At 43.8% G+C, this 27,055-nt stretch overlaps 1 protein-coding gene across 2 annotated transcripts in view; it reads left to right on the forward strand.

Annotated features, from left to right (window-relative positions):
* PHACTR3 (phosphatase and actin regulator 3) overlaps positions 1-27,055 on the forward strand; it is a 100,110-nt gene that overhangs the window by 38,982 nt on the left and 34,073 nt on the right. For both annotated transcript variants that reach the window (XM_018074023.2, XM_018074024.2), the window contains exons 2-6: positions 13,658-13,819; positions 14,688-14,765; positions 18,954-19,136; positions 22,606-22,809; positions 26,418-26,679. In XM_018074023.2, the coding sequence (XP_017929512.2) occupies positions 13,663-13,819; positions 14,688-14,765; positions 18,954-19,136; positions 22,606-22,809; positions 26,418-26,679 (884 nt within the window). In that variant the 5' untranslated portion in view covers positions 13,658-13,662. The remainder of the gene's footprint in view (positions 1-13,657; positions 13,820-14,687; positions 14,766-18,953; positions 19,137-22,605; positions 22,810-26,417; positions 26,680-27,055) is intronic.

Genomic DNA, 27,055 nt, shown 5'->3' on the forward strand with positions numbered 1-27,055 from the left:
AATGCACATAACTCCCATAACTCTGGAGTGAATTCCTAGAACGGCACCCGGGTGCCATTGATGGTCACATGTGAAGGAAATCACCAAGTGCCAGCACATATCAAGGAAGTAAAGCCTCATGGATCAGGTGCCTGGAAGCAGGATATGAGCTATTCAGTATAAAATGTCCCTGTAAACTCCTGGGGAGGTGTTCAGTTTGCTGATTTATTGGGACAGGAATTCTCAGTCCTGTGCCCACACAAAATGTCAGCCCAGCCAGTATCAGTGTCCTCCCTCGTCAGGAAGATCCTGGGGACAGAGTGGCACCTGCTCTGCTGATCCTGGGGGATTTGGGTCAGGCTTTGCTGCTCAGCAGCTGGGGAGGTTCTGCTGCTGCTTTAGCTGGGCTTGTTCCTGGGCAGGAAGACAGACCTGTGGTTTTGGGGGCAGTCAACCCGGTATTCTCAAATTTGCTTCCCTCAGCACAAGCTGGGTGGGCTTCTAGCAAAGATGCAACTGTGTGGGCAGATGATGCCTTGTCTATCATCCTGCCTTATCTCCAAATAAATGTATGCATTTCAGAGCCACTATCTGAACTCATCATCCAAAGGCTACACTGATAGCCAGATGTCAGAATCATATTTTTCTGTTCTTTCAAGCTTTTCCCCAGTAGCTTTAAATAGAAGAATAAATTTTCCACAGAGAAAGAGTCTTCTATTAATAGCATTAGATCATTTCAGCACTTGAAAGGAAGAAATTAGTTGAGATTTTTATAGGGGTTTTTTTTAAATACTTTAAAAAATATTATAAGTTCTTTTATTGTGCAGGCAAGAGCATCCGCCTTCAGAGTTTTAATTACTAGGGAGAAAAAAATTCTCTGAGTTCAAAAAATAAAAATAGTGAATAAGAATATGTGAAATGACTTAAAATAAACATCTTCAAACAATCTGGCCCTGTGTGTCAGTTCTTTCTCATGCTTTGATAATCTCATCTCCGTTGTTGAAACAGCCTTACACAGATTGCACAGGAGGCCTGGAGCTGATTGAAAAGCCTTCTGCTTATCCAGGGCAGAGAATTGCCAATAAGAGGTGATGTTCTGGAGGGCAGTCTCAGCAAATCTCCTCACTATATTTTCTCATAACTGAGAAAATTTGGCCAGTTCCACTCCTGTGATTTCACATTCTAACATCTCTCCTCATTCATTTAAGGAAATGAGAGGAAAACAAGCTGTGTAGGCTTCACCGCCTTTTCCAAATAAACTTTGTTATCCTCTTATGTAAAACACTAAGATATTCCAAGTGGCAAAGAGCTTTATATACAGCTTCACTTAAAAGCAAAAACATAAAACATGTTTTGTTCTGCAGTCACAGAAATTCCAGTCATTTATAGCAATGAATGGGCAATGTCAAAGGAACATATGGTATTTTTAGCTCTGCTTCATTACCCAATGTTGTAAATGAATCCTGAAGACTTGTAAAGTCTAAAAGCTTTCTCAGAGAAGAAAGGCTTTTCCTGCATAGTCTTGATTAAAGTCAGACTGTTCCTGTGCAGAGGCTCAGTAAACTGCACCAAGCAGGGAGGGAAAGATGAGAAGTCAGACCTGTACAAATGATAAAATGACAACAAAAACAGGGCTGTGAAAGCAGATTGTGCCCTGAGAAGAGAAGGGATAGTGAGGAAGAGCATAGTCTCTGATAGGGAGATGTGATTTCAGTGTCTGACCTGCTGTGCAGGAATTTGGGACTGAAACTCCGTGTTAGACAGATAAGCCTGAGCTGACGTGACTGAAACAGGGCAGTGGAAGGCAGAATGATACCTGCCTATAAATGCCATGGAGCTCACAGGCACATTTGATACCAACACCCTCTCTCATATGTTCCACAACATTCTTTTCCTCTTGTGTTTGCTGTCTGAATCCGTTTGACCTGCCAGTGAGTTTGGTTTCTGAAGAAGTTGACCTTTCTTTCTGTTTCCTCTCTTACTGCACAAGATCCTTGACCTGGTTTGCTCTGCTCAGTCTAGACATGTGCCAAAGTATGAGGGATCTGGCTTGTTCTCAACAAACTTACAGCATTTCAGAATGAAGGATGGGCTTCTGCAGGAGCTTCCCCCGTTGTTTCTAATTATTTCATAGGTAGCTTCAAGCAGAGATTCAGTTTGGATGTATAGGAAGGAACAGGCAATGGATGAACATATTAACTTGGAATGGTGTGGATCAGCATGGCAAGCACTGAACACCCAGTTCTTACAAAAGCCTGTGGATTTTAAAGTTTCTTGGAACATCACAGGACCAAATCCAAATTCTGCCTAGACCAGTGAAATTCAACACCATCATTACACACAACAATCCCCGAAGTCAACAGCAGTCTGAAATCTCGGCAAACACCGGCGAACAATTACATGAATTTCAAGACAGTGATACGGGAATCCTAAAATATCTTCATTTTTATTACCCTCATAAGTAATCTCTTTTTGCAGCTGAGATATTGGCCCTTCCTCTATTAGTTCCCATGGAGGTTTCTGGCACAAAGAAGCTTTCAGGAGATTTTTGTGGCTTTTTAGTGGTCTACCCCAAAACACACATAGGCTCCCTCCTAGGGAAGCAGTTATTATAATATTGTGGGGGGTTCTTGTTTCCAGCTCTCCATGACTCATGCAAGCAGCTGAGAACACAGCTAAAATATGAGAGCTGAAAAGAAACTGAGAAGAGGGAGTAGTTATTCCACTTCTCTTTCTCTTGGAAGAACTAAAAAATACATAAATTTAGGTCAGACAGGGTAAAAATATTCCATGCTGGTTTTCCTTCCATGCTATTTGGGCTTTGTGAGACTTAGAAAAATAGGCCCAGGATATGGTTGAAGTGAACAAGACTATGATTTACTTGTTTAATAAAAACCTCATGCATTGAAATAGAAATTCAGTTCATATTCCATGGTGGTTTTAAAACGATGGTTTTGTCACAGATCTGGTTATCCCCTTTGCGTAAAAAATAATAAATTAAAAATTAAAAACATAAGAAAACAAGAGGAGAAAGTCAAATATTCTTGCTGATGAAAGGCAAATGTTAGAAAAACATTCATTAGAGGTTTCCATCTCAAAAACATGTCCCGAATGAAAATCAAGAGCTGGAGACCAAAGAACTGCCAGGGGTTGTTAGTTTAAAAATGTGAATTTAAAACTTGTGGCCAGTAAAATTAACAAAACTTGTCTGTGCAAAGAAAGAGCCCCCTGCCACGCTTTAGCTTTGGAATGGGGAGCTATTTTTTGTTCTTTTGCATAAGCCCTGGCCAGAAGAATAGAAGTGTAATCATGTGCTCCCTGAAGCCTCAGTATTGTAGAATCTCATCAGTTGGGTTTTTTTTACACCATTACATTATAAACTGAAGCCTGTGAATGTAGAACCAGTCTCCCCTTGCCTGTTCAGGATTTTGAGCAGGAGTTTTTGGATGTAGGTGAAACACAGTGCAGAGAGGGTTTGTTGTCCCAAGGCAAATCTAACTCCCCCTTCTTGATCCAGAGGCTGGCCCAGGGTGGGGCAGGACAACTCCTGGTGCATCTGCCACGTGGTGACACTTGGGGAAACCTCCCAGCACTTCATGGGATATGTGGGGAACTTTCACCAATGATGCCGTAGACTTTTAAATGCAAATGCTGCTTTTAAAATATCAAAAAAAGCCATTTCTCAGCAGTTATGATTTACATTTTAGTTCAGCTCATGGCATTCTTTGTACCTGCTTTGGATGGGTTTGTGTGCTACCTCCTCCTCCTCCTGTGTTTCCATTTAAGGTGGAAGCACTGCAGCCATTAAACATCCTGCTTGTTCATACTGCTGCCTAATATTCCTAGAGACAGGAACCAGCTGCAGACACATTGCTGAGGTTTGTTCTCTGACCTTTGCAGTTGTAAGCAGTACAACCTAACTAGCTCATCAATATTAAAATGGGCTCTAAGACATATCTCTCTTGTTCTTTCAAATGTAACCATTTCAATAATTGATCATGGGGCATTTTTGGACTTGTTTTTAGCAACAATTGTCTAGCTTGTGTTGAAAGAATGAATACAAAACTCAATTCTTACACTGAACTACATAAAAACTCACTCCAACTGAGAAACCAGTACAACTCTGGTTAAATGCAGAGCCCTTTCTCCACTAAATTCAGTGTACTACAAACCCTAGGAAAGAAGCTGAAAGAAATTCATCCATCTGTGTGTTAGAGTAAATTGACTGTTCTGTCACAACCACAGCATCATTCTAGCAAGTTTGAAATTGCCATTATATGTTAATTTATGCATAGCATTTTCATTGATGCTAAAATGTGTGGCTGAAAGGCTCTAGGAAGGTATCTGCCATTCTGGACATAGGGATATATAACAGACATAAGGACATTTCAAATAACCTTTAGGATGGGCTAAAACACTTTGACTTTACCAGAAATTTAAAAGACAAGGTGTTGCTGCAAGTTAGTGACTTTGGGTACCAACAACTCACAGGAATTTGCATGTGGGATTAGGGGCTTTTGAATGTTGTAAATTAGTAAGAGAAATAATGATCTTTATCCTTCCTCTGGAAAGAGAATACAGAAATTCTTAGTTTGGTTTTGGAAGGATGATTGTTTAGTTTGGTTGGTATTTTTGTTATAGTGAAGAATCTTGTTTCCTTTGCACTTTGTAAGGAGAGAGCTCGTTCTCTGTTGAGTTGGAGTCACAAGATCACACCACTTAACAAATGCACCAGAAAATGTTGAGTCCTCAGCACCAGCTGCTCACAGACCCACTTCTACCCCTGCCTTTCTTGCTAATGCAGACACACCAATAAATCACATTAGCAAAAGAAGTTGCAGTTACTTCCATGGTTGTTCCCCCTGCTTGGCTGCTGGGTGACAGGGAGAGTTAATGGACAGACACTGCTGTTCTCCTGCCAAATTCTCATTTTGTTGTTGCCATTTGGGATATTGTCTCTCTATTCTTCTACACAGGGCAAGGATTACAACTCAGGAGTTTGTTTTTCCTAGTCTTGTAATAGAAGAAGGGAACAACCTGGAATGGAGTCATTCCAAGAGCTGGAGAGGAGACAGCTTCATGTATTTTGAGTAATTTCCCTGTTTTTTCTTGCTCTGGAGAGCCTGCCATTCCCATTAGGAATAGATTGTGGTCTTGGTTCAGACAAACAGTGATAATCACGACAGTAAATCTGATAAGCAATTATTTCTCTTGGCCTTTGACCAGTGAGAAATTTCATTTTAGAAGGCATGTTGCAGTTTGGTCAGATCAGTGTTGTAAAGCCCTTACTGAGCCTTGAGATGGTCCCATGCTAAGGCTCATGTTGACTTCAGTGCAGGACTGAACAGGTGAGAAGTGCCATTGCCCTTGGGGACTTGGTAGCTGTGGCTCTGCACTCTGTGTGTGCCCAAATGTGCCTTTACAGAGGTGCTGAGGGCACCAGAGTGTTGTGGCACCTTTGCTGTCTTTTGAGAACTGTTGAGTATTTGCTATTATTGCTTCCTAAAAATACCAGTAGACAATGGGATAAGTGAATCTTTTAAAAACAAAGTTCCCTTCAAAGTATTTCCTACATGTGTCTCTTATTTATAGACTGCTGCATGCAGCAGGGCAAACCATCCCTAGAAAATATTTAACCATTCATTCTTAGTGACATGACCTCCCAAGAAGGGGTTCATTACAGTTTACCTACCAATCAAGTGTGTAAATCACTGGTAGCTTTAAAACAAGTTTTACAAGGAGCCAAACTGGATGCATAACCTTAGACAAAAGTTGAATTCAGTCACTGTGCCTGTTTTCTATCTGCCTTTCCCTGTAGCTGTTCTGGTTTATGTCATATTTTTGTTGTCTAAGGATTTCTTCCAAATATCTGTCCTATTCTGGAGTATGCACAGGGACTGTTGAATAATGTGTATTTGTTGCCAGTGGGTGCAAGGAAAGTGAAAGTGCAAAGCAGCAGGAGTGATAAAGGAGAAAACAAAACAAAAGGCAGATGCTCTTGCATTTCACAGAGCAGAAAGAGTGTTTTCCATCTGCAGCAGTGGCACTGAACAGTGACAGAGCACCAACAGAGCTGTGGTGTGTTTGAGGGAAGAAGGAAATTATGCATTAAATTACAAAGCCATAAAAGTGCACAAGACATGAGAATTTGATTATTTCGCGAATAGACGAGTTTGGGATGGATATAAAGTGAGAGCTGATTGTATGTCTGAGAGACATAGACTCCTATAAACTGAAGAAACTCAAAACAGATCAGTCCTGGGCCATGAATCCCAGAAAAAAAGCAGTACGTGGGTCCCTGTTAGCAAAGGTGATGCTCTTACACCGAAGGCTTCCCTGAGTCCCTCCAAAGGCAGCTGCTGTCAGGGATGAGCTGCAGTGCATGGATTTGAAGGTGCCTCTTGGAGACAGCACAGGGTGTGTTCCAGTCTGCAGACTCCCTGAGGAAGCTATAAAAAACATCCTTGCAACAGGTTTGCAGCAAAGCTACAGCTAATTAAACAACTGCAGGTGATGAAACGCTGCTCCTGCAGTGCAGACAACAGCTTTACTACTATGAGGACATGGCAAGCCTGATCCAAGCCCTTCCTGTGCTTCCCGGCTCTGGCTCCCTGTGTCCTGCAGAGCAGCATCTCTCCAAGAGGCTTGGGGAAACTGCCCAGCCCTGGGAATTCCTGATGTGTCTGTGGCCCAAAGCCCCTTGCAGCTGCAGGAGGGACACGCTTGGCACAGCTCCTGGTCCTCTGCAGAGGCAGTGCCCATTTCAATGGATTTTTATTTGATTTGAATGGATTTTTTGTGACTCTCAGGAGATGCTGCTCTGCTGCCTGAGCCAGCTCTCCCTGGGTGACGGGCATACAAATGGCGAGGGTCCCCTCTCAAAAGCAGATATTGTACAGGCTCAGGTAACCGAATTAACGGTGATTACACTGCAATCCTTCATTAGCCTCGTTTTCTTATTGTTACTTAGCTCTTTCTTACCGAGGTAAAGCATGTTGGGGTTCCTTTGTGCAAACACTGACAAACTGATTCTGTTAATGAACTGCTAATGTCACACCATGCATTGTAAATCACAGCAAGTGGTGCTGGGACTGACACAATGATCCAAAAGCCTGAAAGGTTTCTGATTAATGTCCCTGCACCTTGGCTCACTTGGTGGTAATGCTGTTAGGTGATATGTTAACTTCCCAAAGGAACGTTTTCTGAAAGAAATCACAGATTTCAAGCATACAAGGAGTATTTTTATCTAAGAGATTTAGCTGGAGTTGCCACTTCCCTGCTCTCTTTCCTTTGATAAGCATAATCTGTTTCCCCGTTCCTTTCAGTGAAAGCTGGTTTTGAAATCCAAATACTTTGAAGGGAGGCTCAGCATGACAGAATGGAAATAAACTTCCCTGGAAGCACAGCCCCCTCCCACCACCCACAAATTGTGTTTTGGGGTTTTTTTCCCCCTTCAATTAAAGAAAAATGTTAAATCATAATTTAACACACTAAAGAGCAGTGGAAATTATAGAACAAGGACAAATGGCAAACATTTGAGTATGAAGTGAAAATGGAAGCTCAGACTCTGGAGACCACACAGTAAACCTGCATTTTCATGCAGGGAAGTACAACAACCTAATCAGGATTCATCCCACCAGCTAAAAGAAAAGTGATTGAGCCCAAGAACAGCCTTTACTCAGTGGAAGCTGAACCCAGAGCTGTTTCTGCTTTCCCCTTTCTGCCATTTGTCTTTGCATTTTCCCCCTGCCTTCAAGTACCTCTATGAATCTGAAGTCTGCACAAATTTCCTGTGCCAAATTTCCCCCCCAGGTAACTCAAGGAATGTTGTAGTTACCATGTGGATGAGCCCGGCCCACTGTCCATCTGCTTCCTCAGGGGGTGAAACTATTGGGTGAGATGAAATCCAAGGTGGGAAATCAAGAACATAAAGGATTACAATGAGAGAGAAGAATTCAAGCCATTTTTACCTACACCACTGACCAGACAAACTCCAAAAATTTGGACAGATAAATGCCTGAGTTTCCACATCAATCCTGTAATTTCCCTACTTTGTTTCAGTATTTTTCTGGTGTAACAAATATGATGTGTCAGAGTAAAAATCCAAGTCATGTAAACAACTGTGCATCCAAAATCAACTTATAATTACATTCAATAATCTACTACAGGTACCTTGCCTTTTCTAAATAACTAAACAGCTAGAAAGTAGGTTTTCTGTTTTACAAAGGATTCTGTGTAAATTTTTTCCAAACCAACCCAAAACAATATTGAAACATTCATGGCTTCAAATACAAAATCCCTTCAAAAATTAAATAAATTTCAGGTTCATAAAAAGCTTTTTTTCTCCTATCTGATCTTAATTTCTAATTTCTAACAGTCATTCAGAATTGGGAAAATGAAAATACTCTTAGGCTCAAAAAACTGAAATGGAAACTTCAAACTGGAACATTCTGCTGCAGTTTTCTTTCAAAGAGAGTCAAGAAAGAGAGAGTGTCTGCAGAAATGCAGGTGACAGAAAACATTTTTAGAACAAGGAAGAGCTCCATCACAGGAAACATCTAACTAGTGCAATAAAAAAGCTCCTCAGTTTGAATTCTGCTTCTCTGGAACATAACAGAAGTGTTCAAAGGCTCCCAGGCACAAGTGATTTACCCCTATCCTGCATATTCAATCACTGAGATCAGTTCTTTATCTTTTAGGATGCTAAACTAAGGAAAAGGGGGATTGTTCCTGCTGGTAATTCTCCTTCAAAAAACTCAGGATAGTCCTTAGTCTGAAACCAAGACCACTCTTCTGCCTTCTCTACCCTGCAGGTTTCTTTCACTAGATAACAAATACTCTCTGTAAGGATCACCCCTCACACGTGTCTGGGTCCCTCACACCCTTTTTAGAGGCAGATATGAGTTCTAGGCAGCACTGAAAGTCCCCAAAAGGTCATTTTGATTCCACTAGCTGTCTCCACCCTCTGCAATGGACCAAGGGGAACCTGTTTTCACTCTGTGTCTGAGTTGCAAAGGCAGATGCAATGACAGTAAAGGGGAAAACATGCAGAGCTGCATCACAAACCAATTCATCAGCAAACAGAGCACGCCTGCCTTACGAATTTGCCTGCAGCTCCTGTCTACTGTGTTATTTTTAAACTGCCTGCAGGTTGCAGATTTTTCAGTGGTCCTTCTCCTGCCAGTGTACACACAGGATTTAGCAAGGCACAAGTCTCATTGCCACGAATTTAAGTTAGCAAAATTCCCAGCACATTAAAATTCGGCATCCTTCATCTTCCCACAAAGTTCTTGCTGCATTTGTGTAGTCACAAGAGGACATCCCATGCCTCTTACAGCCTCCCTCTGTGGCCAAGGACAGTGGAACTCAGCTCTGCACCCCTGATGTTCCCAACTGCCATCCATCAGCCTGCAGTTGCTGTCATCAGCAACCCAGGGATCAAGCTACAGACTCTTTGGCTCATCATGAAAACCCCAAGAAGATGGACCCAACTCACTGAACCCAGTGCTCAATTTAACAGCACTGCCATGTCATCTCAGCCCCAGCTGCTGTACAAATGAGAGCTGTGGGCAGGCACAGGGCACTTTTCCATCACACACCCAGGACACAACTCACAGAACTCACAGCAAACCTGCCCCACTCCTGGAATAAGAGTCAGGATTTGACACGTGTAAATGGGAGAGTTTCTATGTGCAGAAAATCTTCACAACCATCACACAATTCCTACAGGGAAAGGACTAACAGGAAGAGTGGTCTATTTATGGCACCACAGTATTTTAAAGAAGAAAGCAAGGAGGTGTTTTTCAGAAACACCAATTGCCACAATTGCTGCTGATGTGAACAGAAGCTGCTCAGACTTTCTGAGGGGTCAGACCCTGCAGCCAAATGTAATGAATATTATGGTTTGTTTGCTTCTTCTCTGTTGCCTGGTTGATCCTGCAGCCCAGGGCTGCTCTGCAGAGCAGGACCCATCAGTTTGGAGCCTTTCCCCTCATCTGATTTGGGAGTCTCAGACTTTAAATCATTCACACTTGGTCACTGTTAGGAGCTCTAGAAATACTCCAGCTGGGAGAAGCACTTGCCCAGCATCATCAGAGGGGCACAGCCACACTCACTTGCACCCCTTTGACACACACAGAGCAGAGGACAAGTGTGTGATATCCAAGGGCTTTGTTTTGGAGCTGGAGCTCCAGCACAGCAGCCTTTGCCCTCAGTGGGGCACAGCAGAGAATTTAAAGTAATTTTGATGTAAAGAGCCAATAAGCTTCAGTCAGAGCACTCAGCTCCCCACAGGGCTGACCATGGTGTGTGGGACCAACTGGTCTGTCTTGGCAGTGAGGACACTAAGGGCAGTGGGGACAGTCAGGTCCCTGGGCTGGGGTTAATCTTGTGCTCACTGGCCCCTGACAACAACTGCCCCTCAACCTTCCCCATTACACACAGTTAAGCTGTTGCTCCTTTCCCCTGCTGGTTTGGAGAGTCAGGGTTTGGCTCTTGGCTGTTTGTATTTTGCAGACATCCTCTGTAATTGCATGGCCTGGCCCCAGGCTCTCAGGCTCTGGGAGGAATAACCACATTATTCCACAGAACAGTTAGCATAATTAAAATATTGACTGCAGATTAAAAAAATGTGCTGAATATTTCACAGAGTGGTTGGAGGGTTGGCAAGCCTTGGCAGCTTGTTGGCTGCAGGAGCTGGCTGATATTTAGGCACTCCTTCTCCTTCAGCATTCACTGCTGTACGTGGGAACTGCTTTTTGTGCTGTCAACTTCTTATCTCCCAGGCAGCCAACCCACAACCAGGAAAAGATGAACTGACTGGAAATGAGGTGCTCCAAGGCTTTCTTGTGATTCTTATTGCCAGTGAGACCATTTCCTTGTTATTTCTGATTTCAGGACATCTGTCTTGCTGTGTCTCTATCTATTTATATTTGTGTCCATCTCTCCAAATGCACAGTATAGGAACTGCATATGGTGAGAATGTACCAGGTGATAAATCCATTTGCTTAAGAACTGTTTGTACCATAAGAGAAGCATTAATAAAGTTAAAAAGCCCACAAAAACCTCCATTGGAACATTTGGTTTAGCTTCTATTCCATCTTAGACATTTGATTTCTATCTCTGTTTCCTCTGTTATCCAAGTCTATCCTTACATTTCCACAATGAAGAAGGCAGAAGGGGGTGGAAGAAACCCAATTAGCAGGGCTGGAAAAACTAAAGAAAGACTGATTGCTACAGGGCATATATGTTGAAGTTTATATTTAAATGTTTGGTGTCTTTGCAATCTCTCCCAATTCTCTAATTTTTGTGGGAATATCTGGGATGATAAGCATTGCTAAAGACACACAGGTTTGGGTTTCAAGGACTTCTTTGTCTTTGTACATCCCCTATCTGGCAAAAAGGTGAAATGATCTCATGCTGCCAGTGTTAAACAAAACATGTGGATGATGTCTAAAGCACTTTGCAGACACCTACATCCTGAACAGAGTGCTGTAACTTGCCAAGGTACTCCTTTAAATCAGCTTCTTATTTAATCTTCACTTACATGCTTGAGAAACCCCTGGAATGGAGGAGCAGCAGGGCAGTCTCACAGGCAAGGACCAGGGAGAGCTGAGCCTGTCCTGCTCCTCTGCAGCTTCCAGGGACAGGGCTGTGATTTCCAGTCTGATCTACAGCTCTTTTGAGATGAGTTAATTCTGTGAACATTTCTATTCCCACTCAAGAGATGTCACAAGAAATGGCCAAATGCTATTTTCTGAGCCTTCTATCACAGCTTTAAAGTGATCATAATAGCATATTAATAGGAGATCCACTCAGCCATTTTCCATTCTCATTGCCATTGCTGTAATCAAGAGTAGCTCTACTGCTTCAAAGCTTATTTCTATGATACTTCTCATGTTTGAATGTGCTGTTAGGAAAGGAGAAGGATATCTTGGCACTCCAGCTGTGTTCTGTAGGCTACTGCCTTTCTTCTGGGCTATTTTCTGCTCTCAACTTAATAGTGACCTCCCAACTGTAAATGATAAATCTCACCTTGGGTAGACACCATGCTTTCAAAGGCAAAAATGTATTTTTATGTACGTTTTCAATATTTCATAAATTAAACCCCAAGATAAACTCAGTGGGATGAGAGAAAAGGTGCTCTAAATTCAGTACAAAAAAGAGAATTTCACTGGGCATGCATGATGTGTGTGGGGGGAACTGTTACAGCTTTTCTCTGCTCTCATGGTTCACGTGGCCAAGATTTTAGTTTGTCTCCACTGAATGATTCATCTCTATTACCAGTATTTTCAAAATTAAATGGAAGAGGAGGAATGTGTTCATTCCCCTGCTGTGTTTAATAATCTTCCAAAAATTGTTTCCTGTTTACTTGGAAATCCCCACCTCCATGCTGTGATTTAGACATTTTCACCCTGTTAACTCAAAAGCAAAGCCTAGAAGATGCTGTAGAGTTTTTCTCTTGCAGTCATAAAGCAATTTGTGATAAGTGTTGATGTTCCAGGGGAAAATTACTTGGAAATGTACATAAGTTCACAGCTTCACATTGCTCATTTAAATCATAACTGATTGTTGAAAAGAAAATACAAATTGTTGTTAGTTTTTACTCATGTAATTTATCTGATGGGAGCTTCTCTTTTAACAATTACTGTATTGGTGCTCAGTATAGACATCAATAACCCCATTTATGGGGCTGTGCTGGTTTCCTCCATGGTACTGGTTAGCACACAACTCTGAATACTCTGTGTGCATTGTTTCATGCAAGGCTTGTCTATAAGTAAAACGTACAGTGTATTTTCAAGACAAAATATTAAAAATACCTAAATTGATTTTCCAGCTGAAGCATTATCTCTGAATTACTGTGGTTTGGCTGGACAAAGGGAAAGAATTTTTCCCTTAGCTTCCTCAAGGAATAAGTTTTCACCAAAGTTCTAAGATTTTACTTATGTAGCACATATCAAACAAACTATTCTTATATAAAAGATTTGCATTAGCTCACAAAAGTCAGTGTGTTCTGTGTTAGTTTATGTGAAGAGTTCATTTAAAAGGCAGCAATATCCTGTGGCCTGAGAACAGAACTGGAAGCTGGGAATTCCAAAGGGACCTGAGCTTTCTCACACTTCCTCTCAGCTTTTCATAAAGGTCTGCATTTTTGTAAATGAACATTCCATTTCTCTGATTAACTGGAGGCCACATGGGCCTGATTTACAGATGTGTTAAATTCCTCCTGCTCCCACTAAAGCCATGGGGAGCTCTCAGCTCTCCAGGTTTCCAAAGGCTGTGATGCAGCTCCTGGGGGGAGAGTGACACCATTGCCTTGGTGGGTACCAGGCACGGGCAAAGGTAGGGAAGGGATGGGAAAAGCATAAGGTGTACAAATTCAGCACATCCCCCTCTCTCTGGGCATGGTAGCCCTGATGAATCTATGAGGGATGGCAGGAATGGAGATACTGAGATATTTGGCATCCAGACAGGTTCTGTGTAAGAGTGAAGAGAGCAGCTGGTGGGAGGCCCTGGGCTGGCACAGAGAGGTTGGACACCTCTGGCTGGTGTCCCTCGGCCTGGCCACTGGCTCCACTGTTTATTTGGGTGACAAGACTCTGCTTGTTATCTGGTGAGGCTCCACCTGCCTGCCCTTGGTAACTCAGTGTCCAACAGCCATCCCTCCTCTTCCCTCCAGATGAGATGGAGCAATCCCCGGCAGTGCGCTCGGACTACTTGGTCTCAGGGATTCGAACTCCACCAGTGAGGAGGAACAGCAAACTGGCAACACTGGGCAGGATCTTCAAACCATGGAAGTGGAGGAAAAAGAAAAATGAGAAGCTAAAGCAGACGTCTGCAGGTAGGCTGGGAACAAGAGAGGGATGTGCACTGAGCAGAGCTTAGTTTGGTGAAACTTGGTTACATAGGACATGCTAAAGGTGACCTGATCTAAACCTGATTCAGAGATTTCAGCATTCAACAGGTTAATAACATGTAGGGCTACAAAGAGCCCATATGTGCTGACTTTCTATACAATACAATAGATTACATTTAGAAGAACAGGTCGAAACAGGAGAGTGAAGCACAAGCCTTGCCACAGACTGCTTTCCATGGGCTCTGCCTTCTCCAAATAGGCTACACATTTATGGCCCCAAGTATGATCACCCCTTTTATTTGGGGTGAAGATTATATAGGTCACAGTAACATTATGAGAAGTGACAGGAGGGAGCATGTGAAAAACCTTCCCTCCAGCAGCTGTCCCTGGGGGGAAGGAGCCCAGCACACAGCACAGCATGTGCCTGCTGGTCTCCAGGGATGTCCCAGGAGATCAGTAAGGAGACAAACTCTCTTGCCTTTTCCTAAGACAGGATGGGGCAGTTCCCTCCACTTGCTCTGATATCCTGTGGGATGTTCCTGAGGCAGCTCTAAGGTGCTGTGTTAAACAGAAGGAAGGCTCTGATATCCCTGTTACTCTGCACTCAGTGTGATCCAACAGCAGGTCACACCATAAACCTCAGCTCTACACAGGGGTCATTTTACAGCTGGTTGAACAAAGGAAAAGGCACAAACAGGCTGAGCAGTCCACGCTCCCCAAGACAAAATCCTGGCAGTTCTTTCCAAGCATGCAGTAGCTGAGACTAGAGGGAATTCCCATATTGCATCTTTTTCACTCCATTATATGAATACTCTGTTCTTAACTGGAGCTGTTGTGCTATTACTTTGTGCAGTGCTGGAGAAGAAGATGACAGCACGGCAAGGCCGGGATGAGCTCATTAAGAAAGGCCTTCTGGAGATGATGGAACAAGGTAAGGAAAAATTCCTAATCTTTTTTGTCAGAGGCTCTCTCAGAACACATGGGAAACACATAATTGCAAAAGCAGAAACCTAACAAGCAAGTGAATAAAAAGGAAAACCTTCAATCCAAACAGAGAGGAAAACTCTGTGTCTGAATTAAGACTTCTCTTTCTTCAAACTCCTCCCTGCTGCAATCAATCCATGTAGTTTAATTTTGATGCTTTACCCTCTTGAGTGCAGCTCCATCTTCACTTGATTTATACATGGTGCAGTCTGAGCTGGTCCGTATATTTTATGTAATTGCTCTAAAGCCAGTTAAATCCTACTGCCAAGAAAGCCAGCTAAAGCTGGATAAATACAAACTTCAACACACAGATGCAGTCAGCTAACATGTACAAGCCAGGGGTGCAAATCCCATCTAATGATACTAATCTGATGTTTTCAGCTGTCTTCCCAGTAAACCAAGTTTGTGACAGAACACATCACTATTGCTCCTGCTTTTCATTCACATGGAAAAGTGAAGCTTTTGGGAGTGTCATTTTAAAGCTTCCCTGAGTCCAAACCAGCAGAATTCATGGAAGGAAAGATGATAAAGTGTGAGAAACATGCACAAAGGACCATGGTTCTTGTGCAGCCCTGCTCCAAAGCCCTGACAGATGCTCAAGGGAGAGAGAGATCTGGGTGACTGTTCTGTGAGATCAAGTGAGCTCCCAGTGTTACAACATCCCACTTGCCATTTCCACCTGAACCGAGATGAAAACCATAAATCCATCTTTACTTTGAAAACTTTATAGCAGAAAGTCCTGAAGAAAGACTGGTCTTTTGAGTTTGACCAATCTCAGAGGTAGAAGTTCTGTTCTTTACAAACCATAGTTGAGTTTCTTGGTGTAAAACAAATGCCATGTCTATGAACAGCCTGTGGGACAATACTCAGTGATGCCATGCTGGAGTGTAACCAAGCAAATGGAGAGTCAGAAAAAAAGAATTTTAAACAGGGCTTTTTTTTTTTTCATTGCAGTAAAGCAATTTTCATGTTATTTTATTTGATATATTTTAAGATGAATTTATGTTCAAGTCAAAAAAATAATCTATCAAACCATCAGCTTATTCTAAAATGGAAGTTCTTAGAAAGCTCATTTTTAGTTCTTGTCCATTGAACTCATTGTGTCTCTCATAATTCTAGATAATTAGTTGCCCTATTAGCTTATTAGTACTACTGGATAGAAAAATACAACCTATTCCTGCTAGGAATAGAATGTTCCCTTTAATCCATGACTTTGAATACTTGCTTATCTAGAGCTTCGCAAAAGAACAGTAAAATAAACCTTCTGTAGAGCACGTTAAAAGGTAATAATGATGAATCAATAAACCTCTTGCACACATAATGAACTGGTTGGGAGGAAAACAGATGATGCCAAGTTACAAGATCCTTTTAACAAAATTAAAATAGTTTAAATAAATACATATAGTCCAGTGAGGAGTGATGAAAAGCTGAAATAAATACATATAGTCCAGTGAGGAGTGATGAAAAGCTGAAATAAATACATATAGTCCAGTGAGGAGTGATGACAAGCTGTGCTTTTAACTAGACAGCTGCAAGCAGACTGCTTACCTGTCTGCAAAAAAAGTTGCCTAGAGCTCCTGTAAACATCAAACAAATCCCAGAACCTCCCTGAGCCCAGCGAGGGGACAATGGCTGACAGGCAGCTGAAGGACACTGCAGCTGCCTGCAAGTTATTTTTCTTTACGGAGTGTTGTGAATCTCCAGGGTTATTGTATTGTATTATTAGGAGAAGCAGCTTATTAACTGGAATAAAAAATTGACCCAAATAATTCTCAGTAAGTGATTAGTGCCCTACTTGGACTGAGCTGAAGCGGCAGCAGTTTCAAGGCTAAGTCCTCGTTTCTGCCGTAAGTTGCAATTGTCAAAGCAGCAATACTGTGCTAAAAGACTGCAGTAAATCCTCAAATCCCTCTATTTCATCAGGTTTCACTCCGCTTCCAGGGACCTAATTCCCGCTCACTTTCATAAATAGCCAAGCTGGGCTGATGCTGCAGCCTGAGAAGCCTCGTGCCTTCCCAGTAGCCCTGTGTCACTCAGGGCTGGAGCACAGCTCTGTCTGGCTCAGGGCACACCACGAGGCTGGCACAGGATCTGCAGCGGGCTGGGAGCAGCCCAGGGGGAAACTGCCCCGTCCTTGCTTTGGTGATGAGTCATCCTGCCAGGTTATGTCACCCTGTCTCCTCACACAACCCCAAAGCAGCTGCCCAGACATGCTGTGCCATTGCCTGGGCCCCTTCTGTCCTTCTGTGCTCCCCAGCTCTGCTCCCACAGGGCGATGCCAGCCTGCCCCCTGAAAACTCCTGGGACACAGCTGCTCTCCCAGCAACCTGCCTGCACTCTGGGAGAGGTTACATGGAGCAGGGTCTGGCATACAGTGGGATTAATTCCCAACAAAATCACAGCCCTACTTCTGATTCTTTGGAACACTCAAGACTGGTTTTTTCCTTACCCCTGGATGTAAGGTCTGTGCTTTCTCCTGTCCCCAGCTGATCTCTCTAATATGGTTTTGGGACCCACTGCTACTCACAGCATACCCACTTTCATCTAAGCACTAGCTGATCATTCCTGCCCAAGAACATCATGGTTGTGAATCTCAGATGCTCCTCAACAGAAATTCTCCAGCAGGGCTGTCTTCTGTTTGTCATTACTTCATTAGTCATTCCACTTTCCATGGTCCAGGATGTGAAGGAACTCATGTCTGCCTGCAGTTTCACTGAGGCACAGCTGTCAGCAGCCTGCCTTTCCCTGGGATGTGAGGAATGTGCAAAGCAGAGTTACCTCAAAAACGTTTAGGGAGCTTCCCCTGATATTTCTCCCCACTGTGAGCACAAAGGAGATCAGGTGTATCTGTGCTTACGGCCCCAGGGCTGAGGGCTGCTGTCAAGCGATGGGGGCAGCTGTTAATGCACTGGTGATTATGTATAGGCTGCCTTCACAATGAGATGAAATATAGGCAATGAACTTTTTCCCCCTCCCCTTCCCTGTATCATAGCAACTGTGCTACTGCAAGGGCTATTTTAAGAACAGTAACTTTTCACCAAACGTGATTATGAGGCAGATTGAGTGAGCTCAGTGTGCGAAAATACTGCATCCCTTCCACAGCATCTTTGGGCCAAAAGCTGATACCCTCACCCAAAAGCACAAGAAATTACTCTGCAGATTGTCCAGATAGCATTAAAAAGCTGTAGATGCTTGCTATTTAAAATCAATGTTCAAGAAACTTGTCATGATATCATTGCAAGAAAACAGCCCTGTCAGGAGCTTCCAGAAAGGAGTGTCCAGGGCTGAGAAATACAAGCTGGGAGGTGAGGGGTGGACAGCAGGCATGGCCATCAGCATGGAACACTGCCCAGGGTGGGAAGTAATTGCTTTCTGTGGTTTGCAACAGTGATGTACATCTTGTAGATTCTGAGAGAGTAAAAGGATAGTTTGTATTCCAAGGACTCTTGCCTGAATAGGAGAAGAGTAGAAAAGCTTCAGTCATCAAGCCTTGTACAGCTGCAGGGATCACTGGCACAAAAATCTCTCAGAGTAAGCAAAGGGAGCAGTTTCTAGGTCTGCATGAAGAGGGATTTGAATTTCTGATCAGCTCAATCACACAGGACACGCTTTTCAAAGCTGAGTAACTGAAAGTGTGCTCAAAACCTACAGCTCGGTAGGGAATATTCCTTGGGCAAGGCTCTGGCATTGCTGCTGGGGCAGCTGGATGGCAGCATGTTGTGAGCCTGACACAGCTCACACATGTCAGACCAGCCTGGGAATGTGCTGCACCAGGAGCTCTACTCATGGAAGGAATTGCCTTCTCCCAGAGACCTCTGGTTGCCCATGATTTTGCTCATCTCCCACATGGCAGGTGCTTCCAGAGGCCAGTGGCCACTTGCTGGGGCTGCTGGGTGCCCACAGAAACAGGTGCCCATTGAGAAAACTGAGTGGGTTTTAGCATCCAGATGGGCTGGTGTCCACAGGGTTTGCATTGCAGATGGTGAACGCTGCCAGAGATCAGGTGCTGCTCTAAGAGCAGCCTCAGTCCCCTGAGCACAGCAGCTTTGGGACCCACTCCTCTCAAGAGGATAGCAGGGAGTGTCAGCTTTCTCTGCTCGTGCTTTAGTTAAGATGAAATGATTTGTTGTTTCAGATACCGAAGGCAAAGCCTGCCCTGGTGAGGATGCCACGAGAGTGACACAGGGTGACCCTCCAGCCCCTGTGTGCCAGGCACTGGCTCCAGAAGAGGACCAGCAAGAGAGTCCAACAGCAGCCACAACTGATGTGACCTCCTTTGGTGAGGAGCTGCATTTGGAGGAGCTGAAAGAAGATGCAGGTATTGGATATAGAATGTTTTTAAAACAACTGTAAAATTTTATGAAAGTACTTCTGCCAAACTGTTTTGTGAGGAGTCAAATATGTCACTGCTTTAAAGGGTCAGAGCACCTTGTTCAGCTCAGCCCATTCTAGGTTAGCAATTGGTACTTAAAACCAGTGATTTTTGAGACTTCTACCAAACTAAGGGACAATCCAAAGCTTGGTGTGATGGGATTAGCTGGATTATGAGACGATCCAGCCCTGGCATGGTGCCCCGTTGGTATTAGCAGTGGCTGCTGTGAAGATGAGACAAGCTTCCCTTAAAAACATTTCTTAAACTTCTGTGCCAAGGCTGAAATTGTTTCTCCTGGCTTGGGAGAACAATGTCAATACACAGCCCACAGAGCCCATATCATCACCCTGGAACAACATGCTGCAAATCCAAGTGAAGTTCAATACCAGGAGCACAGATAAGCTAAACCAAGCTCCTTTCATGCAATTCTACTCTGGCAGAGCTTATCCATGACAGCAGTTCCTTGGGACTAGAGCAGCCTGGCACAACCCAGCAGCTGGAGGGTTTCTATTCACTTCCTGAGAACCAAGAATTGCAAAGCTGCAGAGATAATGCTTTATCCTGGTTTGTGCCACTCCTGCCACGGAGTGATTATGGATCTTCCTGGCCTCTGGTCAATCTTTACCCTTCTCCATCTGCCCTGGCTGCCCTTTGTTCTCTGTCCCACCCCTCATGCCCTGCTTTCCCTGGGGTCCAGCCCCTGGCTGCTTTCAGGCATGTCCATTCCTTCAGACCTACCCAAACATGCTGTTGATACCAGAAACAACCACAAATTAACCTGGAAGTGAAGAGTTCTTTGCAGGGAATGTAAAGTGGACATTCTTTAGCCATCAGCACACAGTGGCAGTTTGCTTCAGGATTCTCAGAACAGGATGGAGTTCAGAATCAAAGAAGTCTTTCTGACTGAGGCTGAGTGTGTGTCAGACCCACCTTCTCTACAGCAAAGGTCCCACTGTGGCTGCTCCTCATCACCTGTGCCAGGCAGCACCTCATGTCCCAGGGAGATCCACTGATTTCAGAGCAGTTAATGCCAGAGACAGCATTGCTCCACTCAGGGGAATGCACTACAATCTCACTAATTTTCCCATCAAGCCCCCAACATCTACGGGGGCTCTTGATCTTTCTGTAATGTAACCCATTAGTGACTTTTTTTCTTCTCTTCCTCTATTCCACATTTTGTCTTCTATGCAGTGGCATGAACACACAAAGTGATGTCAGCCAGGAGCAAGGCATTTCCCTAGAAGTACATTTAAAAGAAAATGATTTCCTTCTATAATTCACACAATTACCACATATGGCAGCTTTCCTATCAAGCCAAATTTCACAAGAATTCCTGCTAACGATACGTATTTATTCTACTTTCCTGTCTTTTTTGAGCGATAAATACTCATTCCTCCTCCTCTAGGCACACTCATTAATCTGTTTGTCAACAAATTAAATGCTATTATCTTGCCAGTGCTATTGTTTCCAAGTGCCTAAGTGCTTTGGTGCCTCCCCACGCACTCTGAGCACGAGGCTGCTGAATGTTCATTAATACAGAGTTTGTGTTCCCAATGAGACAGAAAACTGAGCCAAGAAGAGATTTGTGATGCTGCAGCTGTGGGTGCTCTGGGTGCCCACTAAAGCAAGATGTTTGGAGATGCCCTGGAATGGTTTGGAGGGAAAGGTGCTCTGTTTAGACAAGCTGGAATGCTAAAAGGAGTGGGATTTGCCAAGTAGTTTTGACCTCTCTCATGCTCTGCTTTTGTGAGAGCCCACTTGGAGTACTGCATCCAGCTCTGGAGTCCTCAGCACAGGCAAGGCATGGACCTGTTGGAGCAGGGCCACAAAACAGATCAGAGGGATGGAACACTTCTCCTGTAAAGACAATGAGAGAGCTGGAGTCATCCAGCATGGAGAAGAGAAGGCTGCAGGGAGATACTTCAGTACTTAAAGGGGGCTTATAAGAAAGATAGGGGCAAACTTTTTAGCAGGACCTGTTAACAAGGAAAAGTGGTAATGTTTTTAAACTAAAAGAAGGTAGATTCAGACTAGACAGAAGGCAGAAATTTTTTTCCAATGAGGGTGATAAAATGCTGGAACAGAATGCCCAGAGAGGTGGGAGATGCCTCATCCCTGGAAACACTCAAGGTCAGATTGGACAGGGCTCTGAGCAACCTGATCTTGTCGAAGATGTCCCTTCTCACTGCAGGGGGAGGTTGGAGTCCCTTCTAGCCCCCTTCCAACTCAGAGTGTTCTGTGATTCTGTGCTAAGCAGAGTCTTACACTGATCTCCCCCAGTGCTTCACCTGCCAGGGCAGGAGCAATAACCCTCATGTTACTACTGAGCACGCCATGGCTGGAAATGCAGTTTGGAGAGAGCCTGCCCATGGCTGGGGCCTGGCTCAGACTCAGCCTTGAGCCTCTGTGGGGGTCCCCACATATGCCAAGGCAGAGCTCAGGCCGTGTAACAGAGTGTGAAATCCAGCAGTGAGGCGCTGTGGGAGTTTAAGCATTGCCAGAGCCAGTTGGTATCTGAGCAGAATTCAAGGATGCTAATTTTGGACTGAAATTCCACCTATGTCCTGCTTCAGCTTCATGCCTTTCTGGATGTATTCCCCTGTGCCCTCATCACAGCCTGGTCAATTTGATGAATTGCTCAGTGATTCAGCCTGCACTAACTTTAAGTGCTTTTGCCATCTTTATGGAGACAATCCTGAAATGAGCACTGCTTCACCATCTCAAATTAAGGCTTTGCAGATTCAATTTTTTTCTCTCAAGTACTTCACCAAGTCCCTGTTCCACTTGCTGCTGAGATCCAAGGGCAAATCTCTTTTATGGCAGGTTCTTTTGGGTTATCAACATTAACCTCAGGAAACACTCAACAGTTCTGGAGTCAGGTACAGTAAAAGAAGACTTGGGAAGCAAGCTGAAGTCATGTATTAAATAAGATAAAAATAAAATTGTGAAAATAAACACGTCCATCAAACTATTGGAAATTCAGCTTTTATGAACTATTATTGGTTTGGTACTCTTTGCCCTTTGGCTGTGTGTTCCTAGCACAGAAGGTACTCACTCAGGAACTGCCACCGCAGCTGTGCTGTAAGAAAATTCCTTACAGTTCTCAAAAGCTGCTTTGCCTTGCTCTCTTCATTATTAAAATAAAAAAGTAGAGGGGAAAAGGCTTTAGGGAAGTAAGGGAAGCTCAGTAGTTTTTTTCAGAAACATCAAAACTAACACTTCAATATCCTCATACATTTTATTCTTCTCCTGCCTTGTCTGGTTGGCTATTTAACACAGTAATTACTTTCACTAAGGAAAAGAACTGCTTCAGTTGTGTGCCATGTGTTCTGTTTTTCTGAATGTTCCTGGCATTGTCCCCTGGCCTATCATTATTAACTTCATGTTCCATTAATTTTACTCATCTTCCTCCTAGCCAAGAAACCTTCAGCACCCACGGAAGAATCAGAAGATGCCAGCCTGCCAGCATCTGAAGACAGTCCACAAGCCTTACTTGTACCTGAATCCACAGATTCCCCCCAGAAACAGATGGAAAGAAACCCAGCACAGCTTCCCAGCCCTCCATTGCTCCCAGCTCCACCACCTAAGGCAATCTCCAAAATCACAAAGAGCATCACAGGTCAGTCATTGCTGCTCAGGAAGCACTTTCCCATCCCTTGTGTGCTGTTCACAGCACAGTATCTAATTCTTTTCTCAGGGTCATTTTGCCCCAAAGTGCTATAAATCAGGCCAGTTACACTGAGTGAACAGAACACCAATGATTCCATGTCCAGTTGCCTGATAACAACCCCCTGATCTTTGTATCACGTATTTATCTGAGTCTCTCAGGGCATTACCTGTTGTGTGTCCATTGCACCAAACACATATAAAACAAACCAAACCAAAGCAACTGCAATAATCTGCTGAATCACATGCTTATATTGATATGCCATAAAACACGGGGAAAATTTAAATGTTTTCATTACCTACACTCCCACTGGACAGCAGAACAACAACCAAGATCGAGCTCAAGTGAAAGGTTCTGCAGAGGTTTCTGTCTGAAGGGTTTGCTCTCTAGGGTGGGCCTAAACCAGAGCTATGAATTCTGGTCTAGTTAACAGAGCACACAGGAGTGATACACCTGGCTCCCACAAATCAATCCTCTGTGCCAGACTCCATTGAACAGTCCAAAAGCAATTCCTCTGGGCCTGATTTTCTAATGTATTGCCAATGTTGTTACGTTTTCCAACATTCTGGCGCTGCAGAAAGGGTGTTAAAATGAATATGATTTTAGTTGGTTCCAATTTTAGGACCCCTACATATGGTAAAAGCAGTTAAAAGGGCCTTATTGCAAATTAAACTCAAGTCCTGTCATCTAAATGTCAGACCTGTTGGATATTTAGACTTTGAAATGACAGCCATTATCCCAGCTCTGATTTGCATCCACACTCATCTGCTGGCACAATGAATAGGGTTTTCAGTGTCACCAGGAAACCAAACACCAGAGGGGCACTGTGACCTGAGCACTGGGGCTCACAGAAAATACTGAGCTCTTCAGTCTCTTTGAAGAGAATTACAAGTGTTTGTTTTCCATGGAAATTATCCATACTTTGTCCGTGCTTAAAAGCTGTAAGAATTTAAGTGGGAGCTGGATTCAAAATGGTATCTTAGTGCGCCTTGGGAGCTGCTGTTCAGGTTGCTTCACATTTCTGTGTTTTGGGTCGGGCTGAAGCCTGTCCCTTCCACCCTGCAAGATGAACAGACCCAGGCCCTCCTGTGACTTTGCTCAGCTGAGAAGGCCATGCTTGGCATCAGGTGGATTTGGGAACCTGTCCTGGAGGGTAGTGAGATTACACCTCCACCAGGCACTTGACAGCATTTTGAGTTATTTTGCTGCAAAGTATTTCTTGTAACATCCAAAATATTCTGAGTTTTGGTGTTTCATTCTCATCTATGTTTTCCACAAGGAACAACTTTTAATTTTCTCAATGACTCCAATAACTGTAGACCCTTTTTCAGTAGTGATTATACATGTTTTATTTTTGTGGGGATGTGGAGGCAGTGCTAAGTTAAAATTAAACAAATACCGTCAGGGAGTGAAAGGGAAGACAAAAGTGTAGGGAGAAAGGTTATGATTATGAAAGAAAAGGAAGATGAAGAGGTTGAAAAGCTCTTTTGTGTTTAGTTTTTTCCCTTTTAACAATGTTAGGGTTGCTGTTAGCAGAGGAGTAAGTCAAGCACCAATTAATCAGAGAGAGGAGGGACAGGGCAAGGTGCCAAGACATCACTTTGCAAGATTATTCTCTGAACAGCTGTCATTAGGACAAATAAAGTGTGATGTAAGGAAACTCTCAATATTGTCCTAAGCTGCCATGAGGATGAGACAGGCCCTTGACCTGTTCCAGGAACAGGCTGGTATAAAGACAAAACAAGGTCTCCTCTCTTCCTGCTCTAGGGTTGAACTGAACCCCTTGCTCTGAGGAAACATGGACACCCCCTTTCACTGTGCAGCAGGATAAAGTGACTCAGGAGGTGGCTTTGTTCACCTCCTCAGGCCTTGATTGATCATAAATGTCCCCTGTGCATCCCCACAGTAGCACATCACCAAAATGCCCCTGAGTACCCAAAACCACCTTTCCTCAGCAGAGCTTGGCTGTCTCCTGGCCATGACAACCACCCTGATCAGTGCAGGAGGAGCTCCGGGGTGGGAAGTGCCTCATTGCCAAGACATTGCACAGACAGTTACAGAAATGCCCCTGTGCTTTCAGACTTTTTGGCAACAGGTAACTTTTGGCCTGCCTTGAACCCTGTCTCCTGTATGCACAGAGACAAATGAAGCTCTGGATGTTGGTTGGGGTTCTGCACTGGAGGGGCAGAAATGTGCAAAAACACCTCCCAGAAATGAAAAAAATGTTAGAGCTTTCCTAGAGCAAGAGAGATTTTACCGTGGATGCAACTGTCCTCACTGAGGGATGCTCTCCTCCTCACCCCACACAGGTGAAAAAGAGACCAGCCTTAGCCTTGTCACTCTCAAATTTTCAGTGTTTGACTACAAGAGCTGTTCTTCCTCCTCGTGCTGTTTATAAGAAAATATTTAATAACTGAAATTAATATTCAAACCTAACTTCTCCCTCTATAGTTTTCTAGTAGGTTCCCTGCTAATAGGAACCAAGTCCTATTTTACATGGTTATTTCAGAATAATCCTGGCCTGAGCAGAGGTTTTTCACAGCTAGGTATTGAAGGATTTATCTCAAAATGAAGTGCAAAAAAGTAAAAGTTTTCTGTGAAAACAAGTTAGTACAAAAGCTGTACAAGCTGCGTCAGTTTAAATTCCTGTTTAAGGCACTAGGTGGCAACAAGAGACAAGAAATACTCTCGGACGAGGCTCTCACACTGCTTTTTACACCCAGCTGAGCTGCTGGTGTAAACAACGCCGTGTAGCACGGGTTTGGGACACAGATATAAGGGAAAGAGAACTGCAGACCAGAAAAACTAATCAGCATCTTTTTCAGGTCAAATGTTCAATTGTCCTAAGGGTGTGAAACTAATTTACAACCAGTGAAATGTCCACTGGGACAGAGAAATGTCTAGATCAGAGTCTAAATTTCAACAAAATGCTTACATTGCACAGAAAACAGCTGAATCTGGGGGTAAAAAGAGATTAGATTTTCCCACCCTTCTTTTTTGTTGTTAATGCTCAATAGCACATCTTTCATTTGGATGTTGTTTTGTTATGCAAACATTATGCTCATATTACGACTTTGGCATTTTCTCTACTGGCATATGAAAGGCAGAGGTCTGAGCTATGCAGCAATCACAGAGGAGCAGATAATAGACACTGGGACATTCTGTCCAGACTGAGAACCACAGTGCATAAATTTTAATACAGTCTGCCAGAGTCCAGCAGAGAAAGTGCTGGATTGGAAAGCCACCACAGTCCAAGTCATTGGTGGTTAGGATCAAGGGGGAATCAAGAATGCCTTGGTGGGCTGGGAAAAAGGAGAATCTGATCCTGTGAGAAACAGGGGAAATGGGGAGGTATTTATTTTGCTAGTTCAAAGATAGGGATTCGTGTAGCAAGAGCCCTCTGAACTCGAATAGTTTCTCAGCCTGAGCAGTTACCTCATAGCAAGAGCAAAACACCATTTTCCTCTGTTCAACACAACTAATTCATTTCAGTGCAGAGCCTGTGTGCAAAAAACCAAAAGCATTTCTCAACTTCTTATCCTCTCGTGTTTTGACTGCAGGAGGTGAAGGTGATGACCCAGCCATGAAATCTCCTCCTTCCACCATCCTGAAGAATTATGTCATTGTTGGTTCCTCCCAAATCTCAGGACAAGCTGCCCTCTTCCACCCCTCTGGCCAGAAAAGCTCAGACCCCCTTGGCAGGGGCCAGGTGACGACACCAACGGGTTCCCCCCACCTGGCTGCCGTTCACCTGCCTCTGCCTCCCAGCAGAGTCATCGAGGAGCTGCACAGGGCTCTGGCCACCAAACACCGCCAGGACAGGTACCCACAGCCTCGTGGCCACAGGGGGGCATGAGGACAGTCATTGCATGACATCATTTCACCTGGGACGTGAGCCTAGCCTGTTATTGGTGTTTTCAGTGCTCCTGCAGCTTGGGTTTGCCTTCCCTGCGATGGCACTACTTGGAACATCCATCCCTGGTTTAAGTGCTTGATTTGGCAGTTACTTCACAGTGTGCTCTTGCTTTATAAGGAGGCTACTGTGGCATGGAAGTAGGTTTCCAAACAGATAGAATCATGTGATAATCCTTGACCTATTGCAAAGGAAAATCTCCCCACGAGACCCCAAGTCAGAGTAGTGAAGGCACATCCTGCTCTAAGCCCCAGCACCCCACACATGAGGAGTGCTGCTATTCCA

Source organism: Manacus vitellinus, unplaced genomic scaffold (assembly GCF_001715985.3).
Source record: "Manacus vitellinus isolate BGI_N305 unplaced genomic scaffold, ASM171598v3 scaffold_26_pilon, whole genome shotgun sequence".
Taxonomy (NCBI): Eukaryota; Metazoa; Chordata; class Aves; order Passeriformes; family Pipridae; genus Manacus; species Manacus vitellinus.